Raw genomic sequence first — 18,335 nt, forward strand, 5'->3', positions numbered from 1 at the left:
TGAGCTTTTCAAGCCTGACTCATATAAAAACTAAAAACAGAGAGAGACTGAGGGCTGTTGAGGAAGAGCTTCGTGTGTCTGTCTGTCTGTCTTCAATTCCTGCCAGGATTTCAGCCTTGTGTTCATCAAGACAGGCTCAAGTTTCACACTGAGTGAGAATGAATAAATTGATTGACTATTTTCTCATTACTAGGCTACAGAGTGTAATTTTTGGTTGATGGCGGCCGTGGGACTTTCCAGTGTAAAAAATGTGACGTGGCTCAAAAAAGGTTGAAATCCACTGATCTGTGGCCTCAGTGCAACATATGGCAACATGTAGTGACACTGAACATCACAACATCACAAGGTGCAAACAGGCAGTAAGAAAAATAGACAGTGCAGAGATTCAACAATAGTGAGAAGGTTAAATAATTTTTTGCATGTTTTGATATAAGGTGGTTTGCAGCATTTACATCAACATACAGCAGCGTACGACACAACAAGGTGCAGGAATAGATTCAATGAAATACAATATAATAGACAGGGCAATAAATAGACAGCACACCAATTGCAATGAGGGATGTAAATCTTAATAGCTGATATTGCACATGATTATTATATCAGTTTTATCATTAAATCCACAGTGGGAGAATGGTGAATTTTACAGCTGTAGAACGGACAATACTGAACTTAATGCCTGATTTGCCAGTAAACAATGAACTATAATGTGCAGTTGCAATTTCAAGGTAGTTTTAAAATATGTGGTTTAGAGGCGTTTAAACAGTTTAGATGTTACTATGCGTTTAGATTTCTGATGGCTTGCCGTATTGAGCCCATACAAAGATGGAGGAGAGCAGGTGTCTGTCAGACCAGGGTGAGGAGAGCAGATGCCTCAGATCAGGTGAGGAATGCAGGTGCCTGTCAGATCAAGGTGAGCAGAGCAGGTGCCTGTCAGATCGAGGTGAGGAGAGCAGGTGCTTGTCACATTAGGGTGATGAGAGCAGGTGCATGTCAGATCGGGGCGAGGAGAGCAGGTGCCTGTCAGATCAGGGTGAGCAGAGCAGGTGCCTGTCAGATCGGGGCGAGGAGAGCAGGTGCCTGTCAGATCAGGGTGAGCAGAGCAGGTGCCTGTCAGAACGGGGTGAGGAGAGCAGGTGCATGTCAGATCGAGGTGAGGAGAGTAGGTGCCTGTCACATCAGGGTGATGAGAGCAGGTGCATGTCAGATCGGGGCGAGGAGAGCAGGTGCCTCTCAGATCAGGGTGAGCAGAGCAGGTGCCTGTGAGATTGGGGTGAGGAGAGCAGGTGCATGTCAGATCGGGGCGAGCAGAGAAAATGTGAAGCAGCTTCAGCTGAATCCTCCACCCCCGTAGGTCATTGCATTTTAGTAATTTTCCAGGTTGCCAGACATTTGGAGAGATATTTCGATAAATGGTATCCAAAAAACAATGATTTCACTGATGTAACCAGTACCAGGTTTGTATAAGACTATACTGGGAAAAGTGAAAAGTCTGCATAGTTATTATAGGCATAGCAGATACCTAAAAATGTCCTGATGCCATCAAGTGCTATAGCAAATGCCAAAGAATCCTAAGGGATTTTCTGAAAAAACACATCTACACTACATCTACAGACAACCCCAGTCTGAGAGGGGGTTTAGAGTAATGGGTCTAGCCAGAATGCAAGGGGTCAGGGATAGTCTGGAGACATGTAAGTGACTGCTGGGGCGGGGGGGGGGGGGGGCTGGGGTGTGGGGGGCGGGGGGGGGGGGGGGGCTGGGGTGTGGGGGGCGGGGGGGGTCACTATCCTTGGGCAAGCAAGAAGCCAGGTTTTAAACTTAATGCAAGCCTCAGTGCTTAGTCAGTGGAGGGTGCTGAATAGAGCCATGACACGGCTATAATTCAGCGGCTTGAAAGCCAGGTGACCTGTGCCGATGATGCGGGGACACTGCGCCGTGCATCATGGGATGCCGGCCGGCTGGCCTCAAGCGAGGACTGTCACTCAGAAGCTCACTGATCTCCTGATGTCGTTGCATTCTGGGAAATGTAATGTTTTTTCTTTTCTTTATTTTACTTTTTCACATTGTCCAATCCAAGATACTTTAATTAAAATACCTCTCATTTTACCATTTTATATGGTTGAAATTTTTTTCATTTTAAAACATATTATTCATGCAAGCGGGCATAAGGTACGAGGGTTCAATCAGAAACATGAAGCCTCACCTTTTGGACTGGTTCCTGAACTACGTTACCACCTGCCGTCTACAACCCCGTTTCCATGACGGTTGCGATGTTGTGTGAAATGTAAATAAAAACAGAATGCAATGATTTATAAATTGTATAAAGCCATACTTGATTGAAAATAGAACAAAGACAACATACCAAATGGTGAAATTGAGAAATTTTATTTTTATGACAAATAAATGCTCCATTTGAATTTGATGCAAGCAGCACGTTTGAAAAAAAAGTTGGGACAGGGACAGCAAAAGAATGGAAAAGTTGTATAATTCTAAAACAAATCACCTGGTTGAATATCTCACATCTAATTACGTTAATTGGCAACAGGTCAGTAGGATAATGGGGTTTAAAAAGAGTCTCTGTGCAGTGAATATGGGGAGAGGTTCACCACTCTGTGCAGTGAAGATGGGGAGAGGTTCACCACTCTGTGCAGTGAAGATGGGGAGAGGTTCACCACTCTGTGCAGTGAAGATGGGGAGAGGTTCACCACTCTGTACAGTGAATATGGGGAGAGGTTCACCACTCTGTGCAGTGAAGATGGGGAGAGGTTCACCACTCTGTGCAGTGAAGATGGGGAGAGGTTCACCACTCTGTGAAAGACTGTGTGGGCAAATACTGCAACTATTTAAGAATAATTTTCCTCAGTGTAATAGTTTGGTAATTTCATAATCAGTAGTTTCAGAGAATCCGGGGACGTTTTTGTACACATGGGACAAGGCCGAAAATAAATATTGTATAGCTGTTATTTTCAGGTGCTTAGGCAGCATTACATTAAAAACAGACATGATTCTACAGTAGAAATCACTGAATGGGCTGAGGAACACTACTAAAAGACATTGTGTGTGAACATCGCTGCATCCACATACGCAGGATAAAAATCTATCATGCAGAAAAGAGGCCAAATCTAAACAAGGTTCTGAAATGCCACCGACTTCTCTGGGCCGGAGCTCATTTAAGGTGGACTGAGCCAAAATGGAAAACTGTCCTGTGGTCTGACAAATCAAAATTTCAAATCATTTTTGGAAATCGTGGGCGTCACGACCCCCCCAGGCTAAAGAGGAGAGAGACTATCAATGTACCTTGAATGCTAAATGTGATCTAATGCTAAAAAGCTAATTAGGCACAACATTTTAAGACATTTTACACTTTTCAACCTAATGCACCATAGTTGCAGTAAATTTCTCCTAGAAGCTGGTGAGTTCAGAATTATAACAGAACAACTGTACTATATTCAAATATACCATTTAAGCTTTAAGATTGCCCCCTGCTGGACTTCAGGAATCATTACACTGTAAGGCATCCTGACAGTTTAATACAACTTGTACCCATAAATGCTCAATGATAAGATTATCAAATAAACTAGAACTAAAACATTGTCCAAGGGGATGGAGGCGGTGTGTAGGCACCATGGTTAGCACTATCGCCTCACTCTTCAGGGACCAGGGTTTGAGTCTCCACCTCAGCTCCTTGTGTGGAGTTTCCACGTTCTCCCCATGTCATCTCCCTCCCCCAACCATGATCGAAAAACATTGAATTTGGGCTTTAGGTATGAATAGTTTGTGTCGTGCATTGGGTTGGCACCCCATCCTGGGTTATTGCCTGCCTTATGCCCATAGCTTTCACCATAGGTTCCAGACTCCCTGCATAGGGAGAGCAAATAGATGGATTGCGACCTATAAGGCACCTGATCTCCTCGCCCCAAGGAGGGTGGAGGAGCTGCAACTAACACAGGTTTCTTCAGGCAGTTAATTATCAGGACACATTCATTCACCTTAGGTGACTATAATATACAACAGAATCTAGACAGATGTGTGTTGAGAAATCATTTCCATCCTACAGTCCTGAGCAGGGTCATTGGGGGGGTGGGTGTATTCTTATTTGTCCATTGTGACATACTGTAGAGTTAAGCAGATCCAGACTGACCTGATCCAGACTGGCATGTGGCCATTTGGGAGAGTAAAAATATAATGAGTCACACAATGATACAGCCAGAATTGTTAGAGCTGTGGGGGCGAGTGAGGTTAGACGGGGACCCCAGATCAGTCAGCTCGGGTCAGCTGGAAGCAGAAGGCTGAAATCTGGAGACCGAGCCATAAAGGAGAGGATTTACAGCCTTCCTCGCTCTCTCCCTCTACCCTCAGTCAACCCCCCCCCCCCCCCCCCCCCCCAAGACACAAACGCACACACGGGGTTGTCATTATATCTTTTTGAGGACTCTGCATTCATTTCTATGGGGAAAACTCTAATCCCAACAACACAACCTTAACTCCTACCCAGTCCTAACCTTAACCATAAGTAACCAAACAAAATACGGATCTTTAGGCATTTTTACTTTTTTGATTGCATGCGCCCCGTGACCCAGTAGGGTAAGAGGTTTGGAAAATGGATGGATGGGTTGAAAAATGGATCCCACAATGTCAGAAAAACAGGTTTTTATTACATTGTGAGGGACATTTGGTCCCCGCAAAGTAATATAAACCTAATCCACACACACACACACACTCACACACGGGTGCATGTGTTGCCGTTCAGGCTCTCCCTGTTCACAGCCTTTCCCTTTTTCCACCAGTTTGTGTTTAAAGTGTATTATGGCCAAAAGGATGAAGGTTAAAATCAGGAAAAGCCGAACTAAATTTCTCCAGGGCTGCTGCAAGTTCCTCCTGACAATAATCCCTTACCTTTATTTATATCATGAAGCTTTCTCTCGCACAGTTCTCACATGAAGGCTGTGTGAGTGAGAGTCCGAGAGGAGGGACAGGCGGGACCCCTTTAAGGGCCTTACTCATGGGCCTGACAGTGATGTCACTGCGCTGGGCCCAGGAAGTGATCATGGAAGCAGAGTCCTAAAGTGCAGAGCTGCAGGTATAAATAAAAAAGCAGGCTGAAATTTATATGTATATGACGAAAGTGACCCCTTAAAAAATCACACACATATCACTCTACGATTTCAATTTATGTCCACGTGACAAAATGAAGTCAACATGGTTTTTGCATTTTTTTTTTTTGTATTCAAACCTTCTAAGTCAGTATTCGGTCCAAGCGCCTTCAACAACAGTTCCAGCATCACACCCTTCTGGGCTACTGTCTGTCAATTTCTCACACCAGCCTGGAACAACTTCTTGCCCTTTATGGTTGCCAGATGCAGTATTGTGCAATAGTTTAAGGCAGTCAAAAAAACAAACGATGTTTAAACGATCACGTCTGTTGAAGTGTGTCGGCTTGGCCATTTCAAAACCTCTGCTAAAGTCACCCAGTATGTCCAGCATCCATCCAGTGCACCCATGTAATTGTTGCATTGACCACTATCACACCATGCTTGACTAATCAGTACCTCATCAAATTAATTTATTAATCAAATTAGCTGATGGTAAAATTTTACAAATTCATGGGACGGCTGAGGTGGCCCTGAGGAGACGTTTGGGATCCAAAGGCACGTTCTTCCAGCCAGACATCAGCGACTGTTCGAGAAAAGAAGAAATTCTGGTTAGTTTTTATACAGTTATGCTTAATTTGAATACGCTAAATTAGGATTTTCTAAGCAATCATGCACTTTCTACCCAGATATACAGCTTTAAACATTTCCTTTGACTGCCTCCGACTTTTACACAGTGCTGTGTCTTCAGGCTTTTTCAGGTTGCTTGGCCACAGCATGCGGACCGACAAGCCTCAGCACAGAGTCTGCTGGATGCAGATCAGGACGCCGATTGGGCGACGCTCTGTCCTGGGTGCTGGGTCTGTGCTGGGTCTGTGCTGGGTCTGTGCTGGGTCTGTGCCAGACATGCCACTTTGCGTGCAGTCAAAAAGCTTCAATTATTCTTTCTGCCATTAGCATCTGCCCTTCTGCGATTCCCCTGTCAGGCCACTCATGTGTATTTTTCTACACCTTTGCTGCAGGTTTTCTTAAGCAATGGCTTCCTTCTTGCAACTCTGCCTACAGGATGCTGTTACTCCATGTTACGGAAATGACAGAAGCACGTTCTCAACTTCTGTCTAAGCTGCTGTCTAAGCACCTCCTGGTGGCGTCTCTTACAAATGGAAAAACAGTTTAATCTAGGTTGTAAGATCCTTCCTCTATTTTTCATTGGAGCAGACTGTGCTCACATGGATGTTCACTGCCTGTGGTTTTTTTGTACAGTTCCCCTTAATCTATTCCTTGTGAGAACCTGATATCTGTCTCACTTTGAAAGCTTCTTGATATTCATAATGTCTTCAGAATTCAGTACCCGACTGAGAAAACTCACAGCTACAAGTGTTTTTATTTGAAATCTGGGATAATTTTTCGTGCACGCTGGCATAGGCCATTAAAGTAACTGCTTGGCTCATTAATGCACCTAACTTAGGGCTGCCACACTAGTTTCTAAAGAAGAGATTTCTCCTCACTTTATATCCAAAGAAAGGAGGGAACTTAAAACAGTTCACTTTATCCTAGTCATAGGTCAGTATCAAAGACATACCTATCAAGTTATGGATTTGAAAATAAGGGAAATTTTCCGGCACCCTCCGTGAGAAATCCCACCCCCCCAAACAAGCTCCAGTATCTCTTACATTTTAAGGCAGGTGTACAAGAAATGTAGAATAAAAAAACCTGTCATAAAAAAACCTGTCATTTTCATTTTATTTTCATTACACATTTTCTTTTACTTTCTCATGTTCACCCATGTGGCTCTCTGGCATTCACTAATGACTCGGTGGATTTTCCATGCTGTGACATCGTTCCTTTCCCCGTGGGAGACGCTAAAATCGCAGTTACAGATCTTACAGAACACGTGACTGAGCCCCATCCTGCACCTCTTTACGAAAGTCAACTCACTGTCCCATTTTTCGATATATTTAAACAACTTATTTGTTTTTTTTGTCAGGAATGACTTCTCCTTCTTCACATCCATCCATCCCTCTCCTTTGTTGTTCCGGATTTTTTCCCGCTGTTGGCACTAACCTCGCGATAACTGCTGCCCAGGCTACTGTAGGTGGCAGTTCTTGCGAGGCTACTGACAGAGTTCAGTTTGGAGAGGCAGAGGAATTCATTTTTCTTTTTATGATATTATAATACAGGAGATTTATGGGAAAATACTAATATGGGAGGACGGCGGGAAAGAGGGGACAATAGCAAGTAGAAGAAGGTGTAAGGGAACAGCAGCGGTGGGAAAGTCCACTTAAAGCGGAAAGTATGCGTAATAGTCAACATCAAGAATAGTCAAGCCTAATTGTGATTCTCCCTGGTGTTCACCCACGGCTCTCCTTACTGTTAAGATATTATGGTCAAAGTCTGAAATTGGCATCTGAACATTAATTGACAGGAAACAAAAGCAAATTGAAGTTTACAGGCCGAGCAGAGTGAGCTTGGGCAGCCAAACGTCAGCCGCCACCTCGCAGGAACCTTAGCACCCACGCAGCAGAGTGTTTGGTCTGAGATGAAGACCTCATCATTTACTAAATACTTTCTTTTCTTTTTTCTTAAGTGCATAACACAGAATACCTCCCTCCATCCATGTACCATTAGCACTTCTGGGGTCCCGGATCAGGGAGAGCCCCAGAGCCCATCCCAGGAAGCACAGGGCACAAGGCAGGGGACGTTCTGGATGGGGGGGACACTACAGGCCATAACAAGGAAGGTAGTTAGTCAGGAAGGTAGTCAAAAACTGAATAAGGGATGGTATTGGGTGCGGACTGATTACCGGGAAGTTTGGGAATTTTCCCAGTGGGCTGGTCTGTATAACATAGCAAATATGATCGTGTACTGTACAAAGCTAGAGCTTGGCCTGTAAACATGCATTTTAGCAAGTATGAGTGCGTTTTGAGAGGTATTAGCATCCTACCCAGGGGACCCCTGCCTGACCTGCCTGGGACAGGGACACTGTAGTGGCTAACTGGCAGGAAGACAGATGACTGGATACAATTATTAAATAGTATTAAAAATTAAAAGCGTTGTTTTTCTTTTTTAATTAAATTTAAGGTCTGACATATGTGCACACATAGTTGTATGGTTCTGAGGATATATTTTGGGGGAATGTGTGTGTGTGGGGGGTTACAGAGAGCAGAGGAAGGAAAAATGCAAAGTCGCATTAATCAAAGTGAACATTTTGCTGTTTTACGCTGTTTGTTGAAGTTTGCTGCACGCATCATTTCCCTGGCAAAAGCCCGGCGTTAACCACTTTTTCACCACTTCAAAGGCCAGAATCAAAGGCCTGACCGTAATACCGGCAAAGTGGAAGTGCAGAGCGGAGCGATGGCACAGGATTAAAGTCAGGCCGGCCGTTAGGTGACATTTTCCGGGGGCTCATTAAATGCGAATCTCTTACAGTGAGCTGGGCCGCAGTGACGCTCTTCGTCATCTGCTCGGTGTTAGACAGACAGACACTGGATGTGTGCAGACTGGGATCCTGTCTGAGATTATTCCTGTCTTCTGTCCTCCTGTATGGCAGACGGGCAGATATCTGTGTAATAGGAGTCACGAGGAACACAAAATAAGGCAGTGACTTTAGTTTGTTTCGACGTTGCTCTCAATAACATGCCAGAATTCTGTAGGCAGGTTCACAGCCGTGGTCAGAAAACTATTCCAAACATGCAAATGTATCCATCCATCACTGGCACAGTGAGTATGGAGTCTGTTCTAGGAAACGCAGGGCACAAGGAATTAAAATATTCCAAAATGTTAAAGGGATAAAAATAAACAGTAAGTATATAAAATACCAGTGACGAAGTCTGAAAGCCCACAGCCCATTAACAGAGCGTGTGTGTTTACATGTGGTACCCTGGCTAATGCATATGAGCCTGATTTAGCCATAGATACGCATGAGTGAGACACACCTGGGAGTATTTTTAACCGAGACTCCTGGCTTCACGGAGATGTGGTTCTAGTGTTGACTGGCAGCCATTCTTGAGGCATAATTACAGTTTGAACTTCAGCACCACTAAGTAAACCACTATTTTAAGAGCTGGTTTGATACCAGTGCTGCCTACAGTCTGCTTCACCCATGGTATGATGGCAGACAGGTGGGGGGTGCAGACCCCCTGATATTTATATAGGTGTAATATTTTCATAGAATAATTTGACATCATTTGGGTGGTCCTGGGGGCGGCATGGTGGTGCAGTGGTTAGCACTGTTGCCTCATACCTCTGGGAGCTGGGTTCGAGTCTCGGCCTGGGCACATGTGTGCGGAGTTTGCATGTTCTCCCCATGTCGTCGTGGGGTTTCCTCTGGGTACTCCGGTTTCCCCCCACAGTCCAAAGACATGCTGAGGCTAATTGGACTTGCTAAATTGCCCATAGGTGTGCATGTGTGAGTGACTGGTGTGTGAGTGTGCCCTGCAATGGGTCCTGGGTTGTTCCCTGCCTCGTGCCCATTGCTTCCGGGATAGGCTCCGGACCCCCCACGACCCAGTAGGATAAGCGGTTTGGAAAATGGATGGATCTTTTAATGGCAGTTCTGCTTTGACCAGATTTTTTGTATGCTTGTTCTACTAGAAAATATAATTTTTTTGCAAAGTGGCAGCGGTGGCAATTCCAGGTCTAGAAAGTAAAAATCCAGACCATGATTTACTTTCAACCAACCAGTTGAGCATAAAGAGTTACAGTCAATGAGTACTCAGCTGGTGGGTTGAAAGTAAATCATATTATATTGAAGAATTAAAAAATATAACAGGCATTGAACTCTTAATTTTGCTTGGCTGATAATGGGACATCTTAAGACATATTAAGGTGGTTTATTTTGGGCATTAATTAATTTGATTTTTAAAAATGTATTCACCTCAATTCCACATCCAACCAAATAATGATCCACGCTTCCAAAAATACACTTGTTTTAATTTTGAAAAAGTTTTTAAAGTTAATCATCTGTATTATGAATAAAGTTGTATTGTATTTGGTCCTCCAGAGTAAATTACGCCATAAGTAAAGAAATGGCTTTTTTTTTTTTCCTTACATCAGATGTGTGTCAGCAGTATTTCACCGTCGGAATACATCCATCCATCCATCATTTCCGTACCACGTATGAGGTCCCGGATCAGGGAGAGCCCGGAGCCCATCCCAGGAAGCATGGGGACAAGGCAGAGGATGTCCTGGATGGGGGGACAATACCGGCCATACAAGCAGTATTATAACAATGATTATAGTTAACAGACTTTTGGTGGTATTTCAAAAATGAGGTGGTACCCCATATTTTAGAATAAAGTGAATAAAATGGTTACATCTATCGCTTATAATAATAATAATAATCCATCCATCGATCCATTTTCCAAACCGCTTATCCTACTGGGTCGCGGGGGGTCCGGAGCCTTAATAATAATAATAATAATAATAATAATAATAATAATTATAATAATAATAATAATAATAATGTAAGTCAGTTGTGTTTTGTTATACGAATATAAAGTCTGCAACTGTAACGTGATGAGTTTTTGAATGAGATACTGCTCAGTTTTTCCCACGAGAGAAGTGCGACCTGATTGGCAGGTTCTGGAAGAGTTATTAATATACATGAGAAAGTGCTACCTGATTGGTTGGTGAACGTGCACCCATCGCCATGTGCTACGCGGTTTTTTGTTGTCAAAAGGTTGGCTGATCCTATCAGGTAGTACTTCTTCATGAATATTAATGACCGCCCAGTGAAACGCAAATTCGCTACCGGCGCAGAGTGATCGCAGTCTGTACAGGAAGTGTCTGTCTATCTGGTTCGCCCAGGACAAACTTCCCCACTACAACCTGTGCTTATCATCTTATTACTCATCACTTATTTATTCCAACTTTTAATATATATGTTTAATTTCAACGCATAAGACTGCCAGGAGAGTGACGTTTTATATCAGAAGCCAGGTCATTGGAATACTAATAAGAGTTCTTGGGAATGTGACAGCACTGTTTTAAAACTTAATAAGGTCTGCTGAACATGTATCCCGAACAGATCAGGAGCCTGCGGTGAAATGCAAGACATGGCAAGCAAATAAATACCGTCATCTTCATACAGTTTTTATTAGACGTAAGTTGCAGACAGACGGAGCGAATCGGTCGGTTTATGAAAAGGCAGGTTTTCTCTCTGTCTAATAAACGTGTGAAGGGGTTAAAGGGCTTCTTAATGACGGATAGCCGGCAGCGCAGGTCGCCCTGCACAGTTCATTACCCCGATGATCATGAGATAACCACGTCACACCTGTAAAAATAGATACCCAAATTTGTGCAGCACAAAACTTTGTTTTCGCCCCTGTAACTACAATGGAGTCCTATATCAAGTTCACAAACCAAACCCAGGGAAGGGATCGCATTTTCAGGTGAGTTTGATGCCGTCACACAACTATCACGATCAGTGTTTCAGCTGTTGTTGTTTTTATCTTTTTATTGTCTTATCGTCAAGTTTCTGAAGCGTGTGACAACATTCCTGCTAGACACTCATTCTTACAATGAAATTTTTGTGACCTATCGATGCCATAATGTAGTTTGAGTGGGGTTCTGTTTAAAAAGTTACTACCCAGTTACATAAAAACTTGTTGCGAGGTTTTCCCATTGCAAAACGTACACGCTCTTCCTAGAAATGCTCTTTGGATCTGTTTTGGAGTTGTCTTGTTTGTGCATGTTTCTGGAGAAATTGTAATTAGACGTGCCTCTTTCCAGGGCAGCGCAGTACGCATGCGCATGCGTTAAGTACTTGATACGAAATAATGCTGCAAAGAAAGAATTAGCAGAAAAACTGCGAAATCTGGAGTCCAGCTTGAGCGCCGGGAGGAAGCGTAAGTATGTTTACGTAGGCAGCGGTGTCGGAAGGGCATGGACACTGTGGCACATTCAGGGAGCCAGCACTTTTGTGGGCCGTTGAATACGCCAGAATATAAATTATACCCTCAGAAAGATTATACTGTGATAGATCCACCCATCTCTACTCAGCAAATTCTACCCTATTCAGAATTATTTAAGATTAAAAGTGATAGCCCCAACTGGGTTATGCTTCTGTACATAGGATATAGGCAAAAGGTAACGTAGTGTAGATGACCTAGGCGTGTATGGCCGTTGGAACTTGAATAGATCTACATGACCGAGCTTTCCTAAGGTGATGGATGAAGTCCAGTAGTGTAGGTGTGGTGAGGGTGCTACAGCACCCCCTCTGGTTGTTGCTGGTAATGCAGTGCCAGTACTGTGGCAGCATGCGCGTGCCTACGGTTTAAAACTAAAATAGCTAATCTGTTTCCCTGCTTGTTGTGTTGTTACTTATTGATAGCTAAGGATGATACAAATTAACTTAAGTAAAGTTTATTGCTCGTTCTTACTTTCCACAGCCAAAGGTTTGGCTCAGCCTGTGAGACATTGTTTAAGCCAGTCAGAAACTGAGAGTGAGGGCAGTCTTCTGTTTTTGATGCCTAGCTATTTGTTCTCATTTGTAATGAGAGGCTTTAAAAGCATGCTGAGTGAAAACTCTTTTAAATGAAGTAAAATGAATGTTCTGAGTACGGTAGCATATGCAGCCAGTTGCAACAAGTATTATGTACCCTCATGGTAATCAGTGAACCGGCCAGCCTGAAGCTGTCCGTAAGTTTCCAAAAGCTGTTCATTTCTTGGTGTCCGGCGTATGGTAGGAATGATGTTGGCGGACAACCAAGCAAGGGTGTAAAATGAGACGTACAGTGGAGACGCATTTCAGTGCTAGTTACACTTAAAATAATCAGCAACTTTTGTAAATTGTTCCAGTCTCTACCACTGTTTGTTTTTTGGCAGGTACAGAAATCATATTATCATATTATAGGCAGAAATATGACTTGCCAGCACATTTGCCAAGGTATGTCAGGACAAGGCAGCCAAAATGCTATTGTGTAACACGTTTAAAACTCATCCAGGCAGAAATAGCAGATTAAAGGAGGCAGTTGGGAAAGAAGGATGTTTAAACATGCTGAACAATTTCTGCATGTCTAGAAAAGAGGAACAAATGGATATTAAGCTTTATTTGGGGAATTGCCTTGAAAGTGCTTTGATTGGCCGGCAGTCCGCTCTCTTAAGGACAGCGTCCCGTGTGTCTGAGTAGCCGCGTCCACGTCTGGGTTCTCCATGCGCGCTGTCATTCGCGTTTCCCAGCATGCCTCTCTTCCCCTTCAGTGTTCAGGCTGGGGAACACCGTGAGCTCGGTGGACGCGGCGGCCCATGCACTGCAGCTGACGGACCCGGTGCTGCAGCTGTGCCTGACCGGCGCCCACCTCAGCCGTGCCCTCTACTTTGTGTGTGACAACGTGCTGTGGGCCCGGGCCGTGGGCTTGGCTCTTGGGCTCGACAAGGAGCGGTGGGGCCTTCGCGCCTCCTACTGCTACCTCCTGAGCCTGCTGCTCAGCCTGCTGCGGGACGCCTACGTCTTGGCCCGGCTGGCCGCCTACTATGCCCGGGGGCAGCAGCGCTGCCGCCAGGCCCCCCCACCTCCCAGCAGCACCGATAACGGCTCGGCCTGCTGCCAACCCCCAGGGTCCGTGCTTCCGTCCAACCTGATGGAGGTGCTGTGGGCCAGCCCAGCGGTGGCCCTGGACGTGGTGAAAAACATGTGTGACCTCTTCATCCCACTGGACCGGCTGGGCGTGTACCGGAGCAGCGCCGGTGTGGTGGGCCTGTGTGGCCTGCTGTCCTCCCTCATAGGAATATTAACGCTGCTGGAGCCCCGTCTGAAGCTGAAGCCTTGATGGTGCAGCGCACCCGTCACCAAGACCTCCAGAGGTCAGCTCTGCTCCGATCGTACCTCCTCACGGCAGCGTGTTCATCCGGCGGCTCTATTACTGGTGCAAGAGCTCGATTTTCTTATTCACGAGGGATTACTTTTCAGTGTGTGTCTAGGACTAACGTCAATAAATCTGACAAAAGTCAGATAATCAAACTGATCTGGCAGTGGTACTTTTGTTAGAAACTTGAAGAAAATGAGCTGCTGTGTTTCGGCGCCTCAGTTAATGACCAGATGGGGAAACCAGCATAGGGAGCAATAAAACTTATTATTCCTTTGACAAAATACTGTGTGGCTAAAATGGTGAAAATCCCCTATTTAGCGTACAGGGAGATATTCAGTGATGTGATAAAGATGAAGCACTTTTTCATGAAAATGAGCAGTAGCACAGATTCACAGGCAGATTACGATATTAAACAGGTAAGGAAATAAATCTTGAATCTTTTACAGAGGAAGCCAGGCTAAAGCATGCGGTTGGCCTTGTGGATTAACTTACTGTACCGGCAGGTACATTGTGCTTCAAACACAAAACTACTGTATGGAAAATGACTAACTGTGGCTACTTTGTTGGGAGCATTTGATTTATGCAAGCCTCCTAACGCACATATCTACACATTTTGGGGTGTCCTGTTTTCACTGGCTCACTGGTAATTGTGACTGGTCCTGAACTGCCTATGGTTCATATACAGCCAAACGTGTCTGTCTCCATTGCACCAGTCTGCAGTCGTATCACTTTTCTCACTTGATTTGTTGGGAGATTGACAGATTTATTATTATTTTTTTTTTTAAGATAATTTGTCTCAAAAAATTAAAAGTTTGCTATTCTGCAAAGACAGATGCTCATTCAACTGTTTGCATGTTACGGTGACTACTTTGCAGTTTCAGAAAGGTAAAGAACGGTCTACGTGGCTCCGAGCCTGAGCAGCGACTTTGTAAAGAACGTGTGACGTACATGTTTAATGACCTGGAATCCTGCTGTGATTAGTCAGTATTTTCATGTAAATGCTAACCTTATTTTTTTGAAGATGGATGTGTATGTATCATGATCTAGATTATTTAAATAAGACAATTTAAATAACTTTAATAAAATTTCTAAATTGATTCATCTTTCATCTGGAAATGTTTTGTACATCTAGATAAATGCCCCCCCCCCCTTCAAAAATCAAAATTTAGCTGCACATAGTTGCAGTTCAGATTTTGGATATTTAATGAAAACTACTACCTGCCGACCATCATTAAACCCCACTAACACAGGTATGCATTGTGTTTACGTATTTTTGGATACTGAATTCTGAACTTGCTGAACACTTTCTCAATCACGTAACATTTTTCATGATACGTATTTTTTAGCTGTCAGTTACAGTCCCCAGGTCACAAATAAGTTCTGTTCTCTACGTCTGTCAAATTTGTAGGTACGTCGAAAATCACAGAAAAAAAGATACAGAACACAATAAATATGCGGTAATAAGTGACCGCATACGGTACTTTTCCTGAACCTTTAGCCAACAAACTGCTGAAGCTATGCGACGGTCTCACAAGTGTCACAAAGTAGTGTGTGCGTCATTGAATTTAAACCCAAATTTTCATAAGAGGCTTTATGGCAAACTGTCAGGTCTGACCTTAATCTGACTGTATAAAGGCTTTTTTATTTATTGTTTTCACACTATTTAAATTTCAGTATTTGAATTGAATTGATTTTTTTCTAACATATTATTATAAGAGAATATGCTTCAGCTTGGTGCCAAAAGCAGTCAGGCCAAGCCTGGTGGATCAGAAGTCCTGACATCACCACTTCACATTGAGCTTGTTTTAAGAAGCAGTTTGTCAAATCTCTATTAGAAAACGGAGCCTGTTTAATCTTTTTGTGTTGGAAGCTCCCAGTTTTTTCTCAGGTTAAACTCAAAGCATTTTTGTTGGATCTGGTATTAGAAAACTAATCTCTGATGCAAAATCTGATGGCGCACAGATAGACCTGGGAAGGGCTTAGGCACAGCTGAAATAAGTTATTTCTACATTTTTAGGTAACAATAAAGATCCGAATTATAAAGAAATTGTGAAAATGTATTATTTAACTTAAAGGAATTGGGTTGCGATGAGTCTCAAAGTTGACTTTCTGGATTCGCATTTGTAATTTTCCCCTGAATACCTTGGAGTGGTGAGTGAAGAGCAGAGTGAAAGACTTCATCAGGACTTGGAGAGGAGGCACCAGGGAGGCTGGGATGCCGGTACAAACCAAGTTGTGGGGCAAAGAAAAACTAAAGCATCAAAAACTAGAGAAGTTATGTCAATCAATGATTATGTAAAGTAATTTTCTTTACATATGTTTAAAAATATTTGATTGACAATATTTTCCATGCTAAATTTATTTAGAACAATAGTTACATTAAGAAGTTGTGTAATTTGTTGAATTTTAATTCAATTTCTTTTAAATCTTATACTTACGTGTTTCCATTATGGCACATTTGATGTTTGTGATGTTCGTGATTAAATTTTGCAAACCTGTGTAATATTTTGACTGTCCCATGTAATAAATACTCTGAGAACCAGGCTTATCTGCTTGGTTGCCAGAGTGACTCCTTCTTTTAAACATACTGACAATCCTTATGGATTCAATGGAATCTTACCGGAGCCCCAGGTACAGCCTGATTAGCTACGTTAAAAAAAAGCTTGATTATTCCAAGTTAGCAAGCTAAAAGTATATAGACTCATACCTCCTTCACACTGAGACACCAGTACAGTGGACGTACCTCAAAAAAGGTAGAGCAGTTAGGAGTCTGAAGGCAAGCAGCCCGGCTTCTGAGCCTCAATGACAATGCGCGTCCCCTTCCAGGCTCAGCTGAAAGAACCTGTAGAGCAGGGCTTTCAGATTCTGTCTGTAGGGAGAGGAGTGTCAGTCACACAGCACTGTCACCTCTGGGGAAATGGCGTTTTAGTGCGGCGCTTCTCAGTCCGATCCTCGGGGATCCGCAGACGGTCCATGTCTTTTATTACTCCCAGGTCCCGTCAGGGAAAGAGTAAAAACGTGGACGGTCTGGGTGTCCCCAAGGACCAGGTTGAGAAACGCTGCTGTAGAGAATTCCAACGGCCATACCTGTCAAGCTGTGCATTTGGTGAATTGGACTCCGTTTCTTAGGAAAAGAAATCTTTGTTTTTCATCTCTCTCCAAATTGAACAAATGCTGAGTGCTAACAAATGTAAAGCTTTCATCCATTTCAAATGTATCCTTTGTAGGATTGTGGGGAGCCCAGAGTACTTCCCAGCACGCACTGGCCACGAGGCAGAGGGCTTCCCAGACGTGATAAGAGTCCATCAAAGAGCACAGACTCACACACAGAATCGTATTCTACCAGCAAAGCAAAGAAACCAATAAATCCAAATACATGTTTTTGGACTGCAAGAGGAAAGTTGCACACTTATGTTCTACGAAAATACCGAACTCAAAAATAACACAAGCATCAGAGTGCAAGTTGGGCATGACGCCCAAGTGATGTGATGGGTGAGGCCTCAGATCCCTGGTGGGTGGGATTATCATGCTCTGGCCAATCAACATGCAGTTTTCTGGTGGCTTACGTTAATTTCCATTGAGTTAAAATAGACAGTGGCCATCAACATGCTAATAATCTCACCACCATTGCATAGTAAGCATCAGTGCTCCCATTACAATCTAGCTGTCGGAGATCGGGGGCCTGCAACAGGAAGCTGGATTTCGTCTTTAGTCAGAAACTCGTCAGATTTAAGGTACCCCAGTTTAAATGACTGTGTTCACTTACATTTTGCCCAGACTACCTTAAATCTGGCACGTCATCTGGCTTAAATGATACAGCCCCCAGGCTTCCTCACCCTTAGATAATTAGGTATTATGATTAATGATAGGATTGGCATTTGCTGCTTTTAGCTGTGCTGGGTTTTCATTTCCCCATTTCTCTCTCATTTGTCTAATCACACTTTGTTTCTTTTTCAGTTCTCTCTTGGGAGCCATTTATCAGAATCAGATGTTTTTACGCTGCGATACCTGTGCGCTTCATTTGAATCTGCCCATTTAATGGCAAGCTATAGCACTTCTGATCACAAACATCATGTGTTTAATCAAGGTTTATGTTACTCTTTTGCTTAATAATGACCTTTACAAGCCTTCTACATGCTTCTGGTCAATCACTGGAAGCTCAGCCGAGGAGTGTTTTTGCCTCAATTGGCACCTTGACAGCTCAGCATTTATTACTTTACTTGACAGACATTTTTTGCCCGTAACAGGGATGTAAGCATGCCTGTTTTATGCCAGGGGTCATCAGCAATCAGCCAGTGACCGGCTTCGCTTGCAGAAAGTTGCTCAAAGAGGCACCCGCTACCCAAATTCTTCAGTGTGAAAACATTCAGGGACATTTTGGTTACTTGCCGCTCTTTACTTCATCGATTCTCAAAGTTCATCTCCCGGGCAGCAGCAG

The 18,335-nt window shown here is 43.6% G+C and overlaps 1 protein-coding gene and 1 long non-coding RNA gene across 2 annotated transcripts; one reads left to right on the forward strand and one right to left on the reverse strand.

Moving 5' to 3' along the window:
- Window positions 1-4,898: 4,898 nt before the first annotated feature.
- On the reverse strand, window positions 4,899-17,687 carry LOC125706091 (uncharacterized). The gene is made up of 3 exons (XR_007381893.1): window positions 16,985-17,687; window positions 16,641-16,766; window positions 4,899-5,673 (listed from the first exon to the last, which is right to left on the reverse strand). It is a non-coding gene; the product is annotated as an uncharacterized LOC125706091 (long non-coding RNA).
- pex11a (peroxisomal biogenesis factor 11 alpha) lies at window positions 10,846-14,994 on the forward strand. The gene is made up of 3 exons (XM_048972587.1): window positions 10,846-11,479; window positions 11,820-11,935; window positions 13,290-14,994. The coding sequence occupies exons 1-3, from the start codon at window positions 11,424-11,426 to the stop codon at window positions 13,856-13,858; spliced, it is 741 nt and encodes a 246-aa protein (XP_048828544.1). The 5' UTR covers window positions 10,846-11,423; the 3' UTR covers window positions 13,859-14,994.
- Window positions 17,688-18,335: the final 648 nt, after the last annotated feature.

This window comes from Brienomyrus brachyistius, chromosome 13 (assembly GCF_023856365.1).
Source record: "Brienomyrus brachyistius isolate T26 chromosome 13, BBRACH_0.4, whole genome shotgun sequence".
Lineage (NCBI taxonomy): Eukaryota > Metazoa > Chordata > Actinopteri > Osteoglossiformes > Mormyridae > Brienomyrus > Brienomyrus brachyistius.

Bases quoted from the DNA above. Each gene is read 5' to 3' on its own strand.
- pex11a (XM_048972587.1), top strand. From the start codon at position 11,424: ATGGAGTCCTATATCAAGTTCACAAACCAAACCCAGGGAAGGGATCGC. The intron at 11,480-11,819 runs GTGAGTTTGATG...GCCTCTTTCCAG, and splicing joins GGAAGGGATCGCATTTTCAG to GGCAGCGCAGTACGCATGCG. The intron at 11,936-13,289 runs GTAAGTATGTTT...CTTCCCCTTCAG, and splicing joins CTTGAGCGCCGGGAGGAAGC to TGTTCAGGCTGGGGAACACC.